Genomic DNA, 14566 nt, shown 5'->3' with positions numbered 1-14566 from the left:
TTAGTTATTTTTATAGGGGTATTAGTTTAGGTCTACATTTTTTATTTTGGATAGTTTTGTTTATATTTTTCAGTAACTTTACTTTTTTTATTTTTTGTAATGTTAGCTTTGGGGATTGTAATTTTTTTTTTTTTAAACAGACCTCTGGGCAGGCTTATCGCCTAATATATATATATATATATATATATATATATATATATATATATATATACCCACACTAGGCGATAAGCCTGCCCAGAGGGCAGTCTATTTAAAAAAAAAACAAAAAAACTACAACCCCCAAAGCTAACATTACAAACAAAATAAATGTAAAATTACTGAAAAATATAAACAAAGCTATTCAAAATAAAAAAATTTAGGCCTAAATTAATACCCCTATAAAAATAAAAAAATACCCCCCAAAATAAAAACACTCCCTAACCTAATACTCAACTACCAGTAGCCCTTAAAAGGGCTGCATTGCCCTAAGTTAAACAGCTCTTTTACCTAAACAAATAACCAATTACCTCCTAACAGTAAAAAAAAAACACACACCAAGCCCCCTAAAATAAAAAACACTAAAAAAAAACTTAACTACCTATTTCCCCTAAAGGGGCATTTGTATGGGCATTGCCCTTAAAAGGGCATTCAGCTCTTTTCCAGCCCATTAAACCCCTAATCTTGGGGGAAAAAAAAAAATCCTAACACTAAGCCCTCCAGCGGAAAAGATCTAATTCCAGGTGGCTCCATATTCTATCTTCATCTGGAGTGAAGGCGGTGCGGAGCTGTCTACCCCGACGCGTGGATCCTCGGCAGCATGGAGACTCCTCTTCATCTGATGTCCGTCGTACACTAAAGATTGAATGCAAGGTACCGCAATAAATTTGGGGTACCTTGCATTCCTATTGACTGAAATTTTGAAATCAGCCAATAGGATTAGAGCTACAGAAATCCTATTGGCTGTTCAAATCAGCCAATAAAATTTCAGTAGCTCTCATCCTATTGGCTGATTTCAAAATGTCAGCCAATAGTAATGCAAGGTACCCCATTAAATACGGTTTACCTCGCATTCAATCTTCAGTGTGTGACAGACGATTCCATGAAGAGGAGCCTCTACGCAGCAGAAGACCTCTGCCGCTGAGGATCCACACTGCCTTCTCTCTGGATGAAGATAGAAGATGATGGAGCCGCCTTGATGACCTTCTCCGCCGGACTTCAGGAATGGTGAGTACTTATTTGGGGCTTAGTGTTTTTTTTAAGATTAGGGATTTAATGAGCTGGAAAAGAGCTGATTGCCCTTTTAAGGGCAGTAAAAGAGCTAAATGCCCTTTTAAGGGCAATGCCCCTTTATGTGCAATGCGTCTTTAGGTTTTTTTGTGTTATTTTTTTTTATTTTGGGTGGTTTGGTGGGTGAGGGGTTTTACTGTTAGCGGGGATTTTGTATTTTTTAAATGTATAAGAGCTGTTTAACTTAGGGCAGTGCCCTACAAAAGGCCATTTTAAGGGCTATTGGTAGTTTAGTTTAGGGGGTGTTTTTATTTGGGGGGCTTTTTTATTTTCATAGTGATTAGGTTTAATTTTTTTTATTTTTGATAATTTTGTTTATTTTTATCTGTAAATTTATTTTTTTATTTTTTGCAATTTTACATTATTTTTTGTAATTTAATGTTAGGTTTTATTTAAATGTAACTTAGTATTGGGGTTAATTTAGGGGGTGTTATGGGGCTTAGTAATTAAATTAAATTAGTTATTTACTTTGTTGGCGGTTTAGGAGTTAATAGGTTAATTAGGTTTATTGCGATGTGGGGGTTTGGTGGTTTAGGGGTTAATAGGTTAATTAGGTTTATTGCGATGTGGGGGGTTGGCGGTTTAGGGGTTAATGGGTTAATTAGGTTTATTGCGATGTGAGGGGTTGGCGGTTAAGGATAGTCTACACCAGAATTTTTATTGTTTAAAAAGATAGATAATCCCTTTATTACCCATTCCCTAGTTTTGCACAACCAACATAGTTATATTAATATACTTTTTACCTCTGTTATTACCTTGTATCTAAGCCTCTGTAAACTGCCCCCTTATTTCAGATCTTTTGACTGACATCCATTTTAGCCAATCAGTGCTGGCTCACTGGAACTCCACGTGCGTGAGCACAGTGTTATCTATATGAAACACGTGAACTAACACCCTCTAGTGGTGAAAATCTTTCAAAATGCCCTGAGAGAAGAGGCGGCCTTCAAGGTCTTAGAAATTTGCATATGAACCTCCTAGGTTTAGATTTCAACTAAGAATACCAAGAGAACAAAGCAAAATTGGTGATAAAAGTAAATTTGAAAATTACATGCCCTATCTGAATCATGAAAGTTTATTTTGGTCTAGACTGTCCCTTTAATTATGTTATTTGCGGATTAGGGGTTAATTACTTTATTATTTTGCAATGTGGGGGTTTGCGGTTTAGGTATTTGTTAATACTTTGTGCGGGAGGTTAGTTTTTTTTTGTTATACTTCGTGCTGGCGGTTACGTGCTTTTTATGTATTTCTTGCGGGTGGTTACGTGTTTTTTCAATATTTCATGCGGGGAATTGCATGTTTGTTTTTTTTAGGCTTCGGGTTTGCCAATGCTGCATCCAGGTGGATTCCGAAAATAGCAGGGTGGTGAAAAGAATCCACAAGTATATATATACTCTATATAAAAATAAATATATATATATATATATATATATATACACTACATATATCATATGCCTTTAACACATATATATCCAGGGCCAGATTTCCAATTAGGCACAGTAGGCACAGTAGGCATGTGCCTACATTCGCACTGTAGCGAGGGGCGTCTGCCTGTAGTCAGTGTATTTTAATAAAAAAAAAAATTGCAGATGCAGTCAGTAACTTTTTTTTTAACTATTAAAATACATTATGGGTAATGGCTGTTGACTCCCGTGACGTCCGTTTTGCGGCGGGGAGGGAGGGTCCGAACTAGCGAGTAAGTACCCAGGTACCCTCCCTGACTCTAGTCAGACAGTGGTCCGTTCCTGAACCCTGATTGATCTTGACGCATGCAGGCAGCGCCACGTCCACGTTTAGTTTACAAGGTTGGGGGGGGGGGTGCCTACGTCACGTGATGGATACTGCCAGCAGCCCTCAGAGTAGCGGGAAAGTGAGCTGAAAGGAAGATTACTGTCTGACTTTAGCCTGACTGACTGTAACAGTAACAGTAAGTCAGTGTGTTTGTTTTATTTGCAAATTGCAGTGAGCCTCTTTGATCTACCTGATGCAGAATTATTTTTCCAAGGGAGGGGCCATAAAGGGGGGTGAGGGTCGAGGGTACAAAATTTAACCCTAAGAGGCTGAAGAAGTCCTGTGGAGCCTCTGTCAATAAATACACAAAAAAATATCTGCAATACGTTTAATAGGTTTTCTTTTTTTTTTTTTTTTTTTTTTAAAGAGTTTTTATTGAAGTTTCAGAAAGCACAAAGAATGCAAAATACAGCATTTGCCCCATCATAAAATTAACATTAGAGTACAACACAGGAATAGTGACACCCATCATATCTGTTAGGCCAGTAGAGGAGTAACTGAACTATATATAAAGTTGAGTCATACATTTTTAGGGCTCACAGAGATAAACATAACAGTAATGCTACAATAAGGCCAGCCTTAACATGTAAAAACCTATGTTGTGTCTAGGGAGGTGTCCGATATATGACTGGGCAAACTGAAATGAAACTTCATTTTATATTTTAATAGTTGTAATCTAGACTCCACATCTCTGGGATGAATAAAATGAGAATTTCTGCGATAATGTGGGGAGTTAGCTTTGGGGATGACCCTAAGACGGTCATAGAGCACTGGAAGGAAGAGGGATTTCAGTGGGCAAGAGCCACTCGAGTTGTGGGAGGGGGAGGGAAGGAGAAAGCAGGGGGGCGGAGCCTACTTTGGTAAGGCTGCAGTATGGGTTTGTTTATAAATCTAAGTATGCCATATATGTACAAGATAATGGCTAAGATAGGGAACTATGAGAGGCATCTTATATGCTATGTGTATCTATGGGGCGAGGGTACATATATCATTGGAAGCTGGGGAGGGGGGGAGAGCAGAACATTCTATGTACCCCCTAAGTGAAGCTATGTTGTAGAGCGTAGGATGGGGGTAATAACCTGTACTGAAACATTATAGGTATTCCACTAGAGAGCTACCTATTAGAGATTCCTAACATTTCTGAGTGCAACAAAAACAGCTTAAACAGCCTAAGAAAAATATAATAAGATTGCAGATTAGTATCATTTCCGTCTAGTATCTCTAGTATCAAAATGTACTAGAGTATGTAGTAGAATATGGGAGAGCTCATTCTACTATTGTCATAAAGCTGTAGTATATATTCAATCTAACTTATAATTTTGAACAGATAACTTGAAACATTTTTTGGCTTATAAAATGAAAGGAGGAAAAATAATATAACAATACAAAATTGTCTGCAAATAAGAAACTAAGTGGAGCAAGGCGCAAGAAGCTCATGCAGAAAAGTGGATCCGTGTGATGTTCTGACAAGCTCAAAATACATGGTCTCAATAAGGAAACTAAGTCAGAAGGCTCCCTAATTATGAGTATGTGGGGGTCTGATAGATATTAATAGCATATAGCTGAGGTCTGCAACATAATATGTATAAAGATGTAGCAGTAGGGAGTTCGCCTAACTCAGTGGAAGTCCTAGCAGAGGGTATTTTAATATTGCTCTTAGGATATGCAATTATCACTAGGGTAACATGTTTTATATTAAGTTAATCCTCATAACAGGGACCCAGGGGAGACATATATGAACATCCAATGTCCCTTTAAATATAGTAATTTCTCAAAGAGGTTAACATTTAAGACCCCTACAACCAATAGCTTGATAAAATCATATTAGGGTTTAAAAGTGCTATTATGCATATTATAATTTATATCTAGAAACCCCAATGTAAATAGCTCATAAAGATAGGTTCCTCTTACACGGGCCAAAATAATATATAGCCTAGATGTCAGTTTACCCTGATGATCTAGCGAAACTCCTGTAACTCAACAGATAGCTTGTAGTATAAGTAACAGTCGGTCTGCAAACCGAGGTTGTGCTAAACTGACTAGTTATACCATATGGATCTATAATAGTATATGTGTCTAAGGCTGAGTCAAATAATCAATGATACCAGTATACATGACAATAACATGAGAACAGTAATGGATCTGGCATAAACTGGAGCAATAGTCTACAGGTTACCTAACACATGCCCACGAGAAAAAGGATATTGTAAGCATATATGATTGAGTTGCTGTCCCAGAAGCTTATATCTGTTGTGAACGTTAACAGGATGAGCATACAATTTATAAGGTTCCTTTTGCAGTGTGACAACGCACTGGAGAGAATGACCAGTATGGTACAGAGTTTCCTAAGGGCACAAATCTTGATTCATATAACATTCTAGATTATAAGGTAACATGTAAAAATCCCTCATCTATGGGCTCAACTAAAGTATACCAGGGAGAGACAAATTTGTCAAACATAAGTAAGATCTCAGCCTAGCATAAGGGTGCATATAACAAGGCTTGCAGCTGTTCAACAGGAAAATAAATTAAAAAAACAAAAAAACAGAAAAACAAAAAAAAACCAGCAGTAACAGTCTCTCTTTGTAAGGGAAGCTGAAGTGGTCATTTGCAGGTATAAGGATTTAACTCTCTAGATCGCTCCTACTCTCTGCCGACATATGCCAGATGGTGTCCAATCCTTCTTATCTGTCTAGGAGCTATGCATTACACAAAATGGCCGCCATAAAAAAAAAAAACACACAGTCAAAAGCAGCATTGCGGGCAGACATATAATCTAAAAGAGCAGCTGAATAATAAAAGGAGAAAAAAGAAAAAGACCCACATAAACAAATATCATGAGTCTCGCAAGTTTCCAACCAGTAATAGCATGTCTTGCTACAAATGAGTAAAAGTTGGGTGCTTACGATATCAGGGCTACAAACTCAAATTTACCCCACTCCAGATCTAAGTTTCATCGGTACACTGGGTGTTGGGGAGATCTGCCAATATGCTGTATTGTAACATCGATAATGAGATTTCAGAATCAGTAAGACGGGTCCGGTAATCGTCAGTGACCCAGATGTGTATAGATTCTCCTCCTGGCTCTCAATCACAGGCAGGGACCCGGCTGTATACCAGGAATACCATGGAAGGCTGGGGATGTAACTGTAGTCGCTAAGGCTCCCATTAGATTCCACATTCAGCTCAGTACCCGATAAAGCTGGGGTTCCTGTAGATGGGTTACTTTCATGAGCGGATAACTTCGTGCTAGTTAGCTGATGACCTATGCTCTCCCCTGAGCGATCCTTAGCTTCTGAGTTAGGAGATGCTAAATAAGTGGAGATGCTTTGTGTCTGGGTTAGTGGTGTTGGTACCGCATCGTGCTGCGCAATAATGGGATTTGGAGGTACCTGTATTTGAGCCTGAAGCTCCACTCGATCGGCTGCTACCGTGGCGGACACCTCCCCATGCCCATAGCTACTCCGGATGATAGATCTCAGGTTATTGAATTGACTTGTCATCCGATGGTCAAAGTCCTCTAAGAGAGCTCCTAGTTCACTAAAGAAATCCTCCATGACGGGGTATTAGTGTTGACGAGATTTGGCTGATTATACTGGCTTATAATGGTGTTTTACCCCACGTGGCTTCACAAAAGATTATATGTTATCCGTCCATCTTCAGAGTTGAGGGGTTTCTATTTCTTGTGAAATGTCAGGCATGTCCACAGGGTCTTTAGTAGGTTCACAAGGAAAATAAATAAATGTTAGGACGTATATTAGCTAGTTTATGCATGAGTTTTTAGTCCCAAGCCAGGAGCTGCAAGAAAACACGTCTGGTCTCCATGATAGCTGGCTCCGCCCCCCGTTTAATAGGTTTTCAATTGTATGGCCATTAGATTTTTGGTGTAACTCCATTAAAACAAATATTGCATTTGGTGTATGTGTTTGTGTATCTCCATAATAGGGCATGTGGTTTACATTTTATTGCAAACATATTTTATTTACATTTTCTGCCTTTTTTTTCTACAAATTGAGTTTAAAATTGGAAGTCAACTTTATTAAATTACTTGTTTTGTTGAATCAGACAAGCTGATCTAATTTACTGGCTATTTTGCTTTAAACAAATTTATATAAAATTGCATGAATCATTTTTGGAAAAAAAGGAAGTTGCTCTCTTTTGTTTTTATTGGCTAAGTTTTCTAATTATTTAAAATTCACAAATTCATTCCAGACAATGTAATTAGATTAAAGGAATACTAAACCCAAATGTGTTCATACATTATTCAGATAGAGCATGCAATATTAAGCAACTGTCTAATTTACTCCTGTTATCATTTTTTTTGTTCTCTTGCTAATTTTTTTTTAAAAAGGAGGAAATTAAGCTTAGGAGATGGCCCATTTTTGGTTCAGCACCATGGATAGCACTAGAGCTACATTTACCCACCAATCAGCAAGCGCTACCCAGGTGCTGAACCAAAAATGGGCCGACTCCTACGATTATATTCTTGCTTTTCAAATAAAGATACCAAGAGACCGAAGAAAATTTGATAATAGGAGTCAATTAGAAAGTTGCTTAAAATTGCCTGCTCTATCTGAATCATGAAAGAAAAAAATTGGGTTTAATATCCCTTTAAGGAAAATGGGAGAAATTGAGACTAGTTATAGTATGGATATTTAATAGAGCAAAACCTCATCTGGCAAATGTATTGTGTAGTAGTGTTTTTAATGGATAAAGTGGAAAACAGACAGAAAAATGGCTTACTCTACATCTAAATATCACAGTTATCTGATGAAAAGAGTTCAAAATAAATGTCATTTCATTTGGGTGCTATAAATGTATGTATTGTACAAAGAAAAGTAATGTATTATATTGCAAGGTATTTGTTATTATTTGGATATTTGGAATTAGACAGTTTAGAATGTCCCATTCATTTTTGGGATAAAGAAAAAAATGTTTGTGTTGTCCTGTGGTTATTATAATAAAACCCTAACTGCATTTTTAAACATGGAATATTTCCTAGAATCAGGCTGTAGGGTTGAACAAGTAGGCTGTGTTAAAAGTTTCAAATTAATACTGTGCTTACCTTGTTACCTTAATCTTTAATGTTTTACATCTAAAATTTATTTTTACCTGAGATGTAAATCCGGCCCTGTATATACCTTTAAGAAGTTTTGCCTTTAAGAAATATGTTACACTCATTCTTCTGTTCTGTTCTCAAGCAGTGTTATTATCTAGAAAGAGTGGGATGTCACATTCCAAAGGAGATAAGGCTACTGCATTAGTGTGAGAATATTCAGTTGTTATGAGAACACTCTTATTTTTTGCTAAATGTTCGCTAAATGATTAACTTAACCTTAGACACGCCTGCTAAACTGTACTTTAATTGTTAGTATTGCTAAGAGGGGGGAAAGGAGAGTTTTGGGCAAAAGTCTCAGACATTAGCACCTGTAAAATCTGCTGCGTGCCCCACTGAATGATGACACTGACTGTATCTGCACTCCTTTGTCTGTCAACCCTTGTGCAATGATATTAATGCCTTATTTGCATAGGTCAAAACAACATATGCTTGTATTATAACAAATGCTTTTCAAAAAATTAGGACTGTTTTTGTGATAGCTTTTACTATATATGGATCATATGTAGATATGCCCCACGCACTTCTATTCAATCAGTGTAAACTGTCCCTTTTAGTAAGAGATACAAAAAGGGTGAAAAATGGTGCAAATACTGTTTTATTTTCAAGATTTTAAATTAAGACCAAAAGCAAAACTGTTACAAAATGACAATATAAAAGTCAATTTAGGTGCTGAATTCACATCTTCAGACACTTTTCTCTAGATCCCAATATTATCATCTGTGGCAGTTCCAATATAAATTATGGGCAATGAGCATAGCTGCTGGTAGTCTGTGGAGTCATTGGAGTGTTCCATAGGAGGGGTTGGGCACTCAGCGGGCATTACTGGGTCATTATGGGTGTGGCTGAGAGACACTATTCTGTCCCTTCTCCTCAGCAAACAGGATTGCCATCTGAAAGATTGTCGGCGTTTTTGCACCCTGAAGCATCACTGTTGAGCTAATACTAGAATCCTCATTCGTCATTATTGTTACTGGTTTTTCTTCAGAAAGAAGACATTTTCAAGAGACTGAATGTGTTAATGGAAACTTAATGTTTTGCAATCTGGTGAAAATCTCCCAGACAAAAGGTGGCGCACTGAAAAAATGTGTATAGTGAATATGTCTCGCAGTGTGTGAAATTTCAGCAAATCAATTATTTAAAGTATACAAAAATTAATAATGTGTATGGCGAGTGTAGCTCACAGTGTATGAAACTTGTTTATAAATTTCAACTAATGAAGAGAAAAAAATAAAGTAAAAAATCTGTGAAAATAAAATGTGAAAAATTATACGTGAACAATATATATCAAATATAAAAAAAATATATTAAAAAAAGGTGCAACAGTTCAAACGACTTGTGTCTGTGATGAATTTGCAGACTACGATAGGCTTGTGGATGAAGTGTGGGCATCCTTAAGAAATGGGGCGCCTCATAGTGAACTCCGTGTGGGTTATGTGGAAAGGTAATAGAATATAACTTACAATTTGAGATGGCACCTGTGTTGCCAGAGTGCAAACAGTTGTCAGCTTACTGGATACTTCCCAAGTATCAAGGTAAAACACGAACGGTTGCTCACAGTCAGTCTGGGCATGTGGTGGTCGGCTCTATCTGAAGCACTGGACCACTCCAAACAATAATCAAGAGTAACGAATGCTAAAAATAGGGTGTTATTCCATTAAAAGGACACTAAAGTCAAAGGGCCAGATTACAAACGACACACTGTTTTCTTTAGTTTGTTTCAAAGTCAACTTTTAATGCAGGTGGTCAGTGCGTATAACAAGTTGAAAATAAAACGTTAGCGCACTTAGGATATTGCAACCGCATTAACTTTCATTTTCAAAATGTGCGTAATCTTTTTATATCCACACTTTCTGAGGCACCAGCTCCTACTGAGCATGTGCAAGAGTTCACAGTATATATGTATGTGTTTTGTGATTGGCTGATGGCTGTCATGTGATACCAGGCAAGAAAAATAGAAGTAACTGAAATTTGTCAGAAAAGAACTCTACCACTCATTTCTAATTCATGCTGAATTATTGCATTGTCTTCTTATTATACATTGTCTTTTTTGTTGATTATAACATTCTACTGTTCTTAAAGGGACAGGGAACCCCAACACTTTCTTCCATGCTTTGGATAGAACATACAATTTTAAACAATTTTCCTATTTACTTCTATTATCATATTTGCTTCATTCTCTTGTTATCCTTTGCTGAACTCGATGGACTTCTGTCATTTCTCAACCTCATCTATTATGAAGGAACATCATTGCACTACTGGCAGCTAAGCTGACCACATCTAGTTAGCCAATCACAAGAGACAAATGTGTGCAGGCACCAATCAGCAGCTAACTCCTACTAGTGTAGGATATGTGTATATTCTTTTTCAACAAGAGATACTAGGAGAACAAAGCACATTTGAAAATAGAAGTGAATTTGAAAGTATCTTAAAACTACATGCTCTATCTGATCCATGTAAGTTTAATTTTGACTTTCCTATCCCTTTAATGGTCCTTTAGTGTGATATCCAAGATTTTGAAAAGGGCTTACTGAGTCTTATTACGTGTACGGTTTTAACTGTCATCATAACAAATATCCCCATGACAGAATGTCATAAAATATAAGATTGTGCTTCAATGTATTCAAAGAAAAAGTAACTATTAAAAACTTCAATCCAAGGTACATTAAACAATGAAAACGGAACAGTGCAACAAACGAATATTCGTAAAAACAAATTTTTCTAAATATTGGTTCTGAAAGATTCAAACAAAATGAATGTTTCGCTGTTGCACAAGTCTATTTACTTTTCTCTTTTCCTGTGGATTCTCCAGTTCTGAAAATTGGAAGTGCACACAGTACAAGCACTAATCCAGACTAGTCTGTCTCTAATTGGTATAACTACAGTTGATAAGATATTGCAAACAGATTGACAGTTACAAGCCAACGACAGTAACACCTCTAGGTTGTCCAGGCAAGCTTTGTTTGGGGGTTAGCCATAGAAAAACATTTGCAGCAAACAGTTTGTTAATCTATTCAGAAAATTTACACATTAGACCAGTGCTATAATTTATTGCAAGGCTGAAGAAGCATTTTGTAGTAACTAAATGCCTCTTTAAAGTCTAGTCAAAATTAAACTTTCATGATTCAGATAAAGCATGAAATTTTGAGCAACTTTCTAATTTACTCCTATTATCTATTTCTCTTCGTTCTCTTGCTATCTTTATTTGATAAGCAGGAATCTACGCTTAGGAGCCGGCCAATTTTTGGTTCAGCACCTGGGTAGCGCTTGCTAATTGGTGTCTAAATGTAGCCTCCAATCAACAAGCGCTACCCAGGTGCTGAATCAAAAATGGGCCAGCTCCTAAGCTTACATTCTTGCTTTTTCAAATAAAGATTTAAAGAAAACAAAGAGAAATTGATAATAGGAGTAAATTAGAAAGTTGCTTAAAATTGCAAGCTCTATCTGAATCATGAAAGTTTAATTTTGACTAGACTATCCCTTTAATGCCGTTACGACGTTGTATTCCATCGGAATTTTGCTGGGCTTTAGTGCCGATGGATGGAATACAACGTCCTAATAGCTTGACTTTCCTGAAGCCACTGGCACTTCCCTGATGGGATCGCGGTCTGGGGGGTATGCCTAGCATCATAGGGACACCCCCCCCAACGCGATCCCATCATTGAAATCTCGTGATCACATGCACAATCACAAGATTTCAAATTGTTTACATCGGAACAGTTGTTCCGATGTAGACATGTTAACCCCGGCATGAAAGGGTTAATATGGCAAAACAAGGAACATTTGAATAAACACTGTTTATGTTAAAATAAATCCTTCTTAATAAAATATCATCTAAAGACAAATTTGAGAGTGTACATTCTCCCTGGGCTGTCAACACGAATTCTGTCAATCTTACACATAATATAACATTATACAAGTGTGGAACTTGTCTTCTGCATCTAATCCAAATGAGCACACAGGACTGAAGCAATGTTTAAAATGAATGAAATGTAGAGACTTACAATTAGTGGACCTCTGTTGTTTTCTCGATACTTGTTTTGAAAGAATATATAGACGATTGTAGCAGCGAGAGAATAGAGGAAAGCAAAGACTGCTATCGTTACAAAGAACTCTGCAGAGGATGAGAAGTCTCCGATTAATGAGACGGTTTCTCGGGCTTTGCCTTCACATCTGGGTGCGTTGAAAATCGCTTGATGCAACCTGAAATATACACAAAAGAGAATACAGCTGTAGGGATTATTTTTTTATGTAAATGTGCAGCGGAAAACTGGGATGTCAAAAAACATTGTGCATGAAAGGCAATGGCATTTGAGCGCTTGTCTGAAATACAACAATGAGAAATACATTTGGACATTTCTATAAGAGCTTGAAAACTGAACTAAGATTTAGTTTTAAGGGATACGAAACCCACATTTTTTCTTTCATGATTCAGATAGAGCATACAACTTTAAGCAACTTTCTAATTTACTCCTATTATACATTTTTCTTTGTTCTCTTGGTATCTTTATTTGGAAAAGCAGGAATGTAAGCTTAGGAGCCGACCCATTTTTGGTTCAGCATCTGGGTAGCGCTTGCTGATTGGTGGGTAAATGTAAGTGCTAAAATAGTAAATGCTAACTAAAATGCTTAATACTAAATGATACATTTAGTATTAAGCATTTAGCATTAAGCATTTTATTTAGCATTTACTAATTTAGCACTTGCATTTACCCACCAATCAGCAAGCACTACCCAGGTGCTGAATAAAAAATGGGCCTGCTCGTAAGCTTACATTCCTGCAATTCAAATGAAGATACCAAGAGAACAAAGAAAAATTGATTATAGGAGTAAATTAGAAAGTTGCTTAAAATGTCATGCTCTATCCGAATCATGAAAGAAAAAATTTGGGTTCATTGTCCCTTTTACATTTTATTTTAAAGGGACAGTGAAGACAGAATTAAATTGTTGTGATCCAGAAAAAGTATACAATCTTAATCAACTTTCTAATTTCTTATTTTATTTGCTTTGTTTCTTGGTATCCTTTGTTGAAAAATATAGCTAGGTTGACTCAAGTGTAGCAATGCACTACTGGGAGCTAGCTTGTGATTAGTGGCTGCACATTTATGCCTCTTGTCATTGGATCACCTGATGCATTCAGCTAGCTCCCAGTAGCTCACTGCTGCTCTTTCAACATAAGATACCAAGAGAATGAAACAAATTTGATAATAGAAGTAAATAGTACATTTTTTAAAATCTGTATTCTCTATCTGAATAAAATAATTTTTGTTTCATGTCCCTTTAACGTTCTGTCCTAGATTAATTGGATTCTAAGTACAATATTTACTTATACTTTATTAAAAAAAAATAAAGCATGACCATTAATTATTATCTTATATTTAACTGTTTTTTCTCCCCACTGTAATCAAGAGGTGTCCCACAGGTTGCGGAACCCTGACCCTGCAAAAATTATACATGGTGATTGCATTTTCAGAGCAGGAATTCATTTACATCTGACCATAATAGGCTACAGCAAAGAAAATAAGATAAACATACACAATGAGTTTAAAGGAATGTAAACACAATGTAAAAGTGGGCAGTTTTATACACTTTAAAACATTTATCTTGTATGCAGATTTTTTGAGATCCAGTGATTAATTAATTGCTAATATATAAAGAGAGATGGGGACCATGTGTTTTCATGGGTGGGGGTTTGGGCGAACTGTGATTATGATGGGCGAAGTCAAGTCATGTCAAAGGCAAAAACTAGGACATTTGTCCAGGCAAGGGTTGCTGAGAAGTTTGTAAGCTCTGTATACATAAACCCAGAATTAGGTAAGGTAGTTCCATAAAGCAGAAAGAAATAGTAAGTGACATTACAAACTATAATCAGTTAACAATATGCCTATTAGAAGTTACAAACTATACTTAGAACAGTAGATTACTGAATAACATTGGAAACATTAATTGGTTTCAATTTGTAAGTTTTTTTTTTTTTTTTTTTTATAAATTTTATTTGATATTGCAAAAGCATACATCAGTTTCGTAATTATACATGACTAAGGTATTATATCAATAAGTTTAAGAACAACTAATACTTTTGAAAACAGTTTAAGAAGCAAATAATCAAATAATCAAATAATCGGAAAATGGTGCCCTTATTTTCAGGGTAAAAATGAAATAATAAAATAACTATGGAATTAAGTAATTAAGTGATTAAGCAATTAGGTAATGTACCAGTGTACCAGCCGCTATAAAAGAATGGTTACCTTGATATCTAGCATTCCTCACTGAAATTTAAGAAATCTAATCTAAGGAGTAGGAGAACCTAATGGACCCCTTGTCCTTGACCTAAATCAGGGCTACTAATAGTACTGTCTCGGCCTTGTCTGTCTTCTTACGTCACCTGAGGCACTG

At 36.4% G+C, this 14566-nt stretch overlaps 1 protein-coding gene across 1 annotated transcript in view; it reads right to left on the bottom strand.

Moving 5' to 3' along the window:
* Positions 1 to 14566, bottom strand: part of SYNPR (synaptoporin) — a 320418-nt gene that overhangs the window by 196295 nt on the left and 109557 nt on the right. The window contains exon 3 of the mRNA XM_053689389.1: positions 12175 to 12373. Within this exon, the coding sequence (XP_053545364.1) occupies positions 12175 to 12373 (199 nt within the window). The remainder of the gene's footprint in view (positions 1 to 12174; positions 12374 to 14566) is intronic.

Source organism: Bombina bombina, chromosome 7, assembly GCF_027579735.1.
Source record: "Bombina bombina isolate aBomBom1 chromosome 7, aBomBom1.pri, whole genome shotgun sequence".
NCBI classification, from domain to species: Eukaryota; Metazoa; Chordata; class Amphibia; order Anura; family Bombinatoridae; genus Bombina; species Bombina bombina.
This window is presented reverse-complemented; position numbering and strand designations above follow the sequence as displayed.